Below are 11,438 nucleotides of genomic sequence, written 5' to 3' on the forward strand. Positions count from 1 at the left end.
CCCACAGAGTTACACCAAAATCTTCAAAATTCGTCGCTGGTTGATCTCCCACAGTGTTATGTAGATCTCCTTCCACAGAACCTTTAGCAATTAGGGTAATCCTCGGTGAAAGCCCGCCGAAGAAGTTTGTGATAATGATTTGTAGAAGAAGTTTGTGACAACGATATAGAGAAAGCATTGGTGATAACGATTTGCAGAAGAAGTTTGTGATAATGATTTAGAGAAAGTGTTTGTGCAGAAGAAGTTTGTGATAACAAAGTGATTTAGGGATTTAGGAATAGTTTAACCTTAAGATTTAGAGAAAATTTTTATTAAAATATTTTTGTTTTGGCGGATTTAGTAAAATATTTTTTAAAAATTGAGGGAAAAAAATAAGTGTTGCTATTGCAACGTTTAATGTCAAATGCGATGGTTATAGTATTAAATCAAACCTAGTAGAACAATTATTTATGGCAAAGCTTCGTTAAGCGTATTTCCAGTAGTGAGACATATTTACAGTAGAAGGCTATAATAGTTTGAACTTTATACATCCACTGCCACTTTTTTTACTTTGAGGTTACGAATCTGTACTTGTACGTTCTATCCCAATACAAATAGTGTATGAAATTCAATGCACTGAGTATGCATATTATCCAGTAGAATCTCTCCAAATAGAAGTGATTCATGTTTCGACCAGAGAGCCATGGTTGGTACTTTGAATTTCCTGTGACACTATTGACGATGGATACTATCATTGTGCTAAGATAGTATCCTGTTGCTAAAGAAGCCCAAGATAGAGATGTTGCCAATGATCTCATACTTAATGGTGCTTCTGAGAAATAGAATTCTAGTAGTCCAGCTAGAGTGAAAAGATCAGCTGATCTAAGAAACAAGTATTGAAATACAATCCAAAAGAACATAATAGGTAATGGCATGGTAGAGTCAAGTGGTCCCAAGTCAGTAGCTACTCTTTTGCACTTGATTTTAATAAGATCTGCAAATGCCATGGCAGCAGTGGAGAGGAACAACCCAATTCCTATACGTTGGAGATGAGCGATGTTGGGAAAGACAAGGGGCACTATGAAAAAGCCCGACAGAGTAGCAGTGGAAGAATACCCAAGTCTAAACTTTTCCTTCCAATTTAAACTAAGAGGAGACAAGAAAAATAAATTAATATGGCAGAAAATTAATTACCACACAAATACGATAGGGCAAGAATAAAGGCAATCACACAAGACACCAAATTTATGTGAAAAACCCTTCGGTGTGAAGAGTGAAAAACCACTGGACCAAACCTCCACTATAATTACCAAATAGTTATAATATTGTTCTCCAAAATAGACACAAAACAAGTGTCAAAAAACAAGAAACAATACATAAACTATAGCACTAAACACTAGAGAAATAAAGGAGTGAAAGCACCAAAAATGCAGCTACTATTCAGAAATAAAGAAAAGGATCTACAGGCCACCAAATAAAGCTCCGTCAGTTCCTTATCAAAGATTAAGATGAGAGGAACAAGTAGTCCAAAAATCAGCTCAATCAGACAAGAAAAGAAGCGAAAATCGCAATTTGAAGTTGACCATTGTGGCTGGAATTTAGGTGTAAAAATCAATTTTGTTTGTCTCTCTTTAGCTTCTGAAAACTCTCTTTTTGTGTTGGTGAATAAGACCTAAAAAGATCAATATATATGCCCCATGGTAATGGGACTATGGGAAAAAGTGGATTGGTCCAAATTGGACTTCATTTATCCACATAGAAAGGGAAAAAGACCTAATAACCCAACAATTCTCCACCTCCCAACTAGTGGAGGAGACCGTCATCTCGGCAATCATACAACAATCTTCAAACTTCCCTCTTGGCAAAGCTTTAGTCATCGTGTCGGAACCATTATCATCCGTATGAATCTTCTCAAGTTCAAGCAACTTAGAATCCAACACATCCCGAATCCAATGGTATCTCACATCAATGTGTTTAGACCGACCATGAAATGTAGAATTCTTGCCAGGATGTATGGCACTTTGACTGTCGCAATAAAGCACATACCTCTCTTGAGCACAACCAAGTTCCCCCAAGAATCTCTTCATCCAAAGAAATTCTTTATAAGCTTCAACGGCAGCAATAAGTTCAGCTTCTTTAGTAGATAGAGCAACACATTTTTGCAACCTAGATTGACAAGACACAACTCCCCCTGCAAAAGTAACCAAATACCCTGAAGTAGACTTGCGAGTATCAATATCACCAGCCATATTTGAATCAGTATAACCACAAAAAATAGGGTTCCCTGTACCAAAACACAAACTCAGACTAGAAGTGCCATAAATATATCTTATAATCCACTTCACAATATTCTAATATCCTCTTACCGGATTAGAAAAAATGACTAATAACACCAACAGCATGAGCAATATCCGGTCTTGTGCAAACCATTGCATACATCAAACTACCAACAACTGAAGCATAAGAAACTTTCTTCATATCTTCCTTTTCATCATCATTGGAAGGACACTGCTTCATGCTCAACTTGAAGTGCATAGCTAAAGGTGTACTGACAACCTTAGCCTTGTCCATGTTAAACCTTCGAAGTACTTTCTGAATGGTACTTTCTGAATGTACTTCTATTATGATAACCACAACTTCTTGGCCTTTCTATCACGAACAATCTGCATGCCAAGAATCTGCTTTGCTGGTCCTAAGTCTTTCATAAAAAAGGACTTACTCAACTCTTGCTTCAACTTTTGAATCCTGCAAGCATTATGACCAACAACAAGCATGTCATCAAGATAAAGCAACATAATAATAAAGTAACATCAGAGAATTTTTGCACAAAAACACAATGGTCTGAAGTAATCTTCTTGAAGCCCTGCTGACTCATACAGGAACCAAATTTCTTGTACCACTGCCGAGGAGCTTGTTTCAAACCATACATGCTCTTCTTCAATTTTCAAACATAATTCTCTTTTTTCTTGACTTCAAAACCTTTGGGTTACTCCATATAAATTTCTTCATCTAAGTCACCATGGAGAAAAGCAATTTTAACATCCATTTTCTCAACCTCTAAGTCTAGACTTGCAGCTAAGCCTAGAACCACACGAATGGATGACATCTTCATAACTGGAGAGAATATCTCATCAAAATCAACTCTCTTTTTCTGGTTAAATCCCTTCACAACCAATCTAGCTTTGTACCATGGAACTAGGTTAAAATCTTCATGCTTCACCCAAAAAACCCACCTATTTTTTAAAGCTTTTTTGTCTTTAGGCAGTTTAACCAAATCAAAGGTATGATTATCATGCAAAGATTTAATTTCATCTTCCATAGCATCAAACCACTTTTCTTTTTCTTTACTTTCTATGGTCTCATCAAGACTCTCGGGTTCTCTCCCGTCAGTCAAGAGTACATACTCATTGGGAGAATAACAAGATGAAGGTATTCTCTCTCTAGTAGATTATCTAAGAGAACTCTCTGGAACATCAACAACTGGTTGTTGATCAACCATATCAACTTACATTAGAGCATCAACAACGTCATCCTGGTCATTCTGAACATGATCATCATCTTCATTATCAACTTAATTTTCATCATCATGAAGATTTTCTTTGGGAATAATAGTCAAAGAAACTAGATCAACATCAACTAAACTCACTACTCTGAGAATCAACCTTCTCAACTTTGTCAAAATCCTTAATTGTTTGGTCTTCAAAGAACATAACATCACGACTTCTAACAAGTTTCTTCTTAACTGGATCATAGAAACGATAGCCAAATTCATCTTAATCATAAACAATGAAGATACACTGCCTAGTTTTAACATCCAACTTTGACCTTTCATCCTTAGAAACATGCACAAAAGCTTTACACCCAAAGACTCTAAGATAATTATAAGAAACATTCTTACCATACCAAAATCTATCAGGGACATTACCATCCAAAGTAATAGTAGGAGATAAATTCATAACATAAGCAGCAGTATTAAGTGTTTCTGCCCAAAAGGAATCTGGCAGCTTAGCATCTGAAAGCATATATCTAACCCTCTCAACTAGAGTTCTATTTATTCTCTCTGCTAAACCATTCAACTGGGGAGTTTTTGGAGGAGTTTTCTGATTCCGAATACTCTGCTCTCTACAATATCTATCAAAAGGACCAATATACTCACCACCATTATCTGAATGGATGTATTTCAATTTCTTCCCTGTCTGTCTCTCAACCAAGGCCTGAAAATCTTTGAACACATCAAGTACTTGATCCTTGGACTTTAAAGAAAATACCCAGATTTTGCAAGAATGATCATCAATAAAAGTCACAAAGTAAAGTGCACCACTATGATACCTTACTTTAAAAGGACCACATAAATTAGAATGCACCAACTCTAGTAAATCAAGCTTTTTTTAAGGCGGATGACTCTGAAAAGAAACTATTTTCTGTTTACCGGCTAAGCAATGAACACACTTCTTCAACTTTACTTGTTTCACTCTAGAAATAAAAATTTTCTTAGCGAAACTATCAGTCCCCTTCTCACAAATATGACTCAACCTTCTATACCACAACTCTAATGAAGTATCATTCTCCACCAAGTTTATCAAGCCTCTAGAAGTAAAGCCCTGAAATACATACAAATTAAACAACTTATCACCTTGAGCAACAATCATCGTACCTCTAGTAAGCTTCTACTGGCTAGTACCAAGGGTGTTAACATAACCCTCATCATCAAGGTTCCCTACAAAAATCAAATTCAAGCGAACATCTGGAGCATGCTTGACATTATTGAGAACTAGTTTGGAACCATTGTTACTTTTCAAACAAATAGTGCCAATACCAAGTACTTTAACTTCATCATTATTGCCATTTTTAACATTCCAAAATTACCTAGAGTATAATAAGAAAATAATTCCTTCTTTGGCATAACATAAGAAGTAGCACCAGAATCCGCAAACCAGCTAGACTCATCATGAACAAGATTGATGGCATTTTCACCACAAGCAACAAGAAGATCATCATTAGCAACAACTGCAACATGATTTTCATTATCGCCTTCGTTCTTTTGTTGTCTCATAGCTCTCTTATGGTTGTAACAATATTTTATGATATGCTCTTTTTTATTGCAATAGTCACATGTAACATTCTTTAATTTGAACCTCAACTTGCTTCTAGTTTTATCTCTATCATTCGAACCTTTGGATATATTTTTTCTCCTCTCTTCAATAACCAAAACATCAGAGTGTGAAGATGAAAAAGATGAGGCCTGAGATCTTCTTCTCATCTCTTCATTCAAGACACCACTCTTAACATATTCCATAGTTACAATACCACCGGGAGAAGAATTAGTTAAAGAAACTTGAAGAGTCTTCCAAGAGTATGGAAGAGTATTAAGAAGCCAAAGTCCTTGAATTTCTTCATCGAACTTTACACCCATTCGGGAAAGCTGGTCAAGGATACCCTAAAAATTATTTATATGATCAGAAATAGGATTGCCCTCTTTATACCTGATATTCATCAATTGCTTAAGCAGGAACAACTTGTTATTGCCAGTCTTCGAAGCATAAAGTGTTTCAATCTTGTCCCACAAACTTCTGGCATGTGTCTCATTTACAATATAATTTCTAATATTATATTCAACCCATTGTCTAATATAACCACAAACCTATAAGTTCTCGAATTACCAATCCTCATCTGTCATGGATTGAGGTTTAGTAGATACAAATACAGGTAGATGCATTTTCTTGGCAAATAAAAGATATTTATCTTGCCTTACCAAGTATGATAGTTACTACCATTCAAACACACCATCTTGATCATATTTTTCTCCATCATTCAAATCAACAATCAATAATAATCAATACTCTGATACCACTTTGTTGGGAAAGACAGGGGCACTATAAAAGAACCCAACAGGGAAGCAGCGGAAAAATGCCCAAGTCAAAACTTTTCCTTCCAATTTGAAATAAGAGAAGACAATTAAAACAATCAAAATAAATTAATATGGTAGAAAATGAATTACCACACAAATGCGATAGGGCAAGAATAAAGGCAATTACACAAGACATCAAATTTACGTGGAAAATCTTCGGTGTGAAGAGTAAAATATCATGGGATCAAACCTCCACTATAATAACCAATTAGTTACAATATTATTATCCAAAATTACCACAAAACAAGTGCCAAACAACAAGAAACAATAAATAAACCACCGTACCAAACACTAGAGAAGTAAAAGAGTGAAAGCACCAAAAATGCAGCTACTATTTGGGAATGAAGAACAGGAGCTACAGGACACCAAATCAAGCTCCATAAGTTCCTAATAAAATATTGAGATGATAGAAATAATAATTCAAAAAATCAGCTCAATTAGATAAGAAATGAAGCGGCAATCACAATTTGAAGTTGACAGCTGTGGCTGGAATTTAGGTGCGAAAATCGGCTTTGTTTGTCTCTCTTTGGCTGCTGAAAACTCTCTTTTTGTGTTGGTGAAAAATACCTAAAAAGATCAATATATATTCCCCATAGTAATGGGCCTATGGGCAAAAGTTGGTTGGTCCAAATTGGGCTTCATTTATCCACAAAGGATGGGAAAAAGAACCAATAACCCAACAAGTGATTCCCATCTCAGTCTTGGTTACCCTATGTGCAAATGGGATGATGAAGTGGTCAAAAATTGGTGCGAGGATCATGATGAAAATTACAGAAAAAATAGGAAGTGAAGCTGGTGGAACTTTTAACTTGCCAAATTTTGTATTCATGGTTGCAGCTTGCTGAACAGAGAATGTGGTAGTTGAGTAAGGGAACAGTTGAGCATGACGGTGCAAGAAAAAATTGGGATGATTTTCATCACAATTTTCACTTATTCAACTTCTTGTACCAAGCATTTTAGCGCACCACAAGATGCAGGTTTCTTTATAACTGCCCGATTAAGGAATCTCAGACTTTTTGATGGAATATTTATTGATTCTACATGTTTGTTGTTTGTAGTAATTTCTACATCTTCATTGGATTATACTGGAATTGTTGAAGGGTTTGAACCCAAACTTGCTATTGCATTACTCGAATTTCTCGGTGCACAAGTATTTAGCAAGGCAGCAATTAGAACCTATATGCATAACACCACTATATCAGCTACTGTACAATATAAAGCTCAAAGAACTTAAAAGGTGGTTATAATGAAAGAGTATTGCTTCTATACATGACAATGTAAATGGGTCTTTACCCTATCAAGTCATTTAAAAACTACAAATAGGTCAGTAATCTGGAAATCAAGACATAAATCAGTGTAATCTATTACCCATACGGTCATACTGTTGCCATAGATTATCAGTTGCATAAAAGTTGAAATGCATATAAAAACTTACCTTACATATTATTTTTAGAGTACTTCCATGAGGAAGCTTGTTCCTATATAAAGGTGAACCGGCAAGGAATATTGGTATTGATAACAATATGTCCAAAGTTGAAATCCCAAATCCCCATTGCCAACCTTTGTTGTCTTCAACACACATAACAAATGTGACAGCAATGAGACCACCACAGGAGAGATAAAACACAAAGTAATTGAAGAAAGTTGATCTTTGTTTCCTTCCTTGTGGGGTTTCTCCATCAAATTGTTCAGCTCCATGGGGTGGCAGTGATCTTTTTATACCTCCTACACCCAATACCACTAAGTAAAGGGTGGAAAATTGGCAAAATCTACCATTCTCAAAACTATTTAGCCAAAGGGAAACTAAATTTCTTTCTGAATTACTTTTTAGAGTTAGGGTATAAAAAGTGTAAAAATGGTGAAAAAGTTGGCCCACATGTGGGCAAAGGAACCATTGTATCATTTTTCTAACTTTACAAATTTAACATAATACACTAACGCCCATCTACAAATTTAACCTAATACACTAACACTCATCAACTTCTTCCAATATCAAAAAACAAAATCTTCTCTCTCCTCTTAAATTTTCTCGAACTCCCGCTTGAAGAACTATTCTCCCGAAACACCATTTTTGTTTTTCCTTCTTCTGAAGCTACTAAGAGGACGTTTTTGCTTCAAAAGATTAGTTAAAACCATGTTTCGATCATTTGTAGATCCATTTAAATAGGTTTCTTTGCTAATCTATTCATAGTGATGTAGGAATGTTTTTTTTGAATTTGGTTGTTTAAGGAGTTTTGGTTTTGTTTCATTTTTTTAGCAAAGAATTGTTGAATGGTGGGATAATCATTATTTCAAGAGTTATTTTGGTAGTTTGATTCGAACAGTAAGTTGTTTCTATCCGTAGAACCGTGGTCTATGAAATCGACCCATGGTCTATGAAATTAGAATGCCCTAGATTGAAATAAATATTTAGACGTATGAGATTCTTTTAAAAAATGGTAGCCTAAATAGTAAAAATTGAAAGATTAATAGCTAATTAGTTCGATTAAGTGCAGTGGCTTAATTTTTAGCAATTGTCGTGTTTTGATATTGCATGTTGGATTTTGGTTCACAGTTATTGATGTTTGGAGTGAACTGCTTAATAGTGGAATGTTGGGATAATCGTTATTTGAAGAGTTATTTTGGCAGTTTGATTCGAACAGTCGCGAGTTTCTATCCGTAGACCAGTGGTCTATGAAATTGACCCGTGGTCTATGAAATTAGAATGCCCTAGATTGAAATAGATTTTTAGACGTATGAAATTCTTTTAAAATATGATGGTTGAAATAGTTAAAATTGAAAGATTAATAGCTAATTAGTTTGATCAGGTGCACTAGTTTGATTTGGATACTCTATGTTAGATTTTGGTAGGGTATTTCTTTATTTTTTTTTGGGGGGGGGGGGGGGTTTCATTTGAGTATTGACTTATTTCTATTGATAGACTTGTGGTATATGAACTGAAAATGGAAGATTTATTCTATAGGTGTATATTGTGTTGAAAATGGGTAAAAAAAACACCCATCCTAATGGCAAAGCCGGTAGAAGTAGAAAAAAGAAAAGTCGAGGTAGCTGAAAATGTCTTAAAAAGTAATAAAATTAACGAGAAAGTGTCCGAATCTGATCCAGATTTAAAGGAGATAAGCGACAACACCGAGTCTAGTGAAGATGTCCTTCCCGAGCGCAGTGTTAGTGGTGATAGTGAAGAGAGCGAGGGAAGTGGGAGAAACAGTGATAATGGGATAATGATCCCTTGTCCGTGCCAAGTTTTTCAAGGTTCATTTTCTTGGAGCGGCATGACCTTCGAACGATAATGGACGAGGTCGGATATTTCTTTGCGAAGATATCGATCAGATTAAGAATGGTTGCTTATCAGGAATTTAAGCAAGTTCTTGTCGATCGGGAGTTGAACAAAAGATTCAAGCGGTCCTGTTTCGGACATTTGAGAAACCTGTCGGAATATCTCAAGTTCAATGGGCAGTTGGTCAATTATTTGTTGTTGCGATGTATCAAGAGGGATAAGATGCGTCATGAGATGTGGTTCTGCATTAACAACAAGCCTGCCTATTTTGGCTTGAAAGAATTTTGTTTGATCATGGGGCTGAACTGCTCATCATACCCCAGTGAATCAAAAATGAAAAAGGTGTTAGACATGGGGGAGCATTTTTGCTTTAAGGTGATGAAAAACAAAAACATTACAGCGGCCAACTTATTATACTTGATCAGAGGGAATAAGCTGAACGAGGACCATAAGTTTAAGTGTTGTTTACTGTGTTTCTTTCACACCATGTTGCTTGCAAAAGATTCGATGAAGGTTTTCGACACGAAACTGATTCGAATGGTCAATTCTTTGAGTTTCTTCGAGAATTATCCATGGGGGAAGGAGACATTTCAACTGACCCTGGACTACCTAAAGAAGAAAAGTGACCTGAAAAAGCAGAGGGAAGTATTTGATGAGAAGCAGAAGGCATCCTATGCTCTATTCTAATTTCCCTGGGTATTCATGGTATCTACCATAAACCCTTTAGTTAGTTTATCGTTGATTCTTACTTTATTTATACTCTGTCATAGACTCTGATTTCTTTTTTCTCTGCTGTACTGATTACAGGTTTGGATGTACGAGGCCTTTCCTCATCTTAGAAAATCAATGGATGAGCCCTTTCCTATTCCCCGCATCCTCAGATGGCACACTACAAAGAGTGACCAGATAATTGAAGGCGACCTATTCAAGTACAAAGGAAAAGTTACTGAGGTATGGACTTATTTTTTATTATGCAATAATAATACAACTGTTGCATAGAATGTTATGTAATTGTTAATTGATATTTTTTAGAACGTGTACTCGTACATCATTCCTACTGTTCGTGAGATGAAGATGAATTACATGATTACCTTTGAGCCATATACGGACGAGGTGAAGCATAGCGTCCTTGATGGATTAAAGAAAGAGTTAGAAGGGGTAACTGTCCTTATTTCAAATAAGGACAGTGATGATGACGAGGATTTGGGTAGTAACTCCGTTGAAGTATGCATTGGTGATGATGATAGTTCGAGTACCTCCAAAGATGCAGCGGATACCTCATCCCCCGAGGATCTTAATAAGCGTGTTGCTGCGCTCGAGGAAGTGGTGTTGGTATTGTTGCCTATATTAGAGAGAAAAGACCAAAGAAAAAAGAATAGTATGAGCGACAACACGAGCGAGGTAACTTTATTCAATAATTGATGTTGTTAATCAATTTTCAGCTTTAAATATCAGTAACACTTTATAATATGATGATACAGTGCATGTGGACCTTCGTGAATCAGAGAGGAATGAAGAAGAGGAAAAAAGGAGAAAAATGGATGAGTTGGCCTCTGTTGTGGTAGAAGAGAAAAAAGAAGAAGAAAAGAAGGATGAAGAAGAAGAAATGAAAGAAGACAAGAGCCAAGAAGAAAGTGTAAAAGAAGCAGCTGCAGCTGAAGAAGAAAAAGTTGAAAAACAAGAAGCAGCAGTTGAAGAAGAAGGCGAGGAAAAACAAGGAGATGTAGTTAAAGAAGCCAAGGAAAAAGAAGAATCTAACAAAATAAGAGCAGCAGCTGATGAAGAAGAAGAATAAGGAGCAGCTAACAAAGAAGAAGTTGATAAAGCTACAGCTGGTGTAAAAAAAAGCTGCTAAAGGGGATAATTTGCCATGGAATACTTTTTCGTGAAAGTTCCAAAATTGATGAATAATTCTCCAAAAAGAAACTTAATTCCACATCATCATTAACTTTTCCATCTTAACAACTTAACCCACAAATTTTATAATAATTCACTTTAACCCAATACTTCCAACTTAATAAATTCATCCACAAGTTTTAAATAATACACTTCAACCCACTCCATCATCCACCATTATATATATATATATATATATATATAAAAATATTTAGGTTTCTAAAAATATTAAATAAAAAAAAAACAAAAGTTAAAAATAGAAGGTGGTTGTTTTCCCTCCAAAAAGCTTTGATTCCGACCACTTTTCCGACGTTATTTTCGGCGATCATCTCTAAATCAGTCCACAAACATCATAAGCTTGTCCATTCCACCCATTGT

The 11,438-nt window shown here is 35.7% G+C and overlaps 1 protein-coding gene and 1 pseudogene across 1 annotated transcript; one reads left to right on the forward strand and one right to left on the reverse strand.

Moving 5' to 3' along the window:
• Nucleotides 1-514: 514 nt before the first annotated feature.
• On the reverse strand, nt 515-7,790 carry LOC107871830 (annotated as a pseudogene).
• A 2,185-nt stretch (nt 7,791-9,975) lies between these two features.
• LOC124898881 lies at nt 9,976-10,613 on the forward strand. Its single transcript, XM_047412980.1, has 2 exons — nt 9,976-10,115; nt 10,197-10,613. Exons 1-2 carry the CDS (start codon nt 9,978-9,980, stop codon nt 10,584-10,586), a joined length of 528 nt encoding a protein of 175 aa, XP_047268936.1. The 5' UTR covers nt 9,976-9,977; the 3' UTR covers nt 10,587-10,613.
• Nucleotides 10,614-11,438: the final 825 nt, after the last annotated feature.

This window comes from Capsicum annuum, chromosome 5 (genome assembly GCF_002878395.1).
Source record: "Capsicum annuum cultivar UCD-10X-F1 chromosome 5, UCD10Xv1.1, whole genome shotgun sequence".
Classification (NCBI taxonomy): Eukaryota; Viridiplantae; Streptophyta; class Magnoliopsida; order Solanales; family Solanaceae; genus Capsicum; species Capsicum annuum.

Excerpts from the sequence above, each read along its gene's own strand:
- LOC124898881 (XM_047412980.1), top strand. The coding sequence starts at position 9,978 with ATGTACGAGGCCTTTCCTCATCTTAGAAAATCAATGGATGAGCCCTTT. Across the intron at positions 10,116-10,196 it reads ACAAAGGAAAAGTTACTGAG|AACGTGTACTCGTACATCAT; the intron begins GTATGGACTTAT and ends GATATTTTTTAG.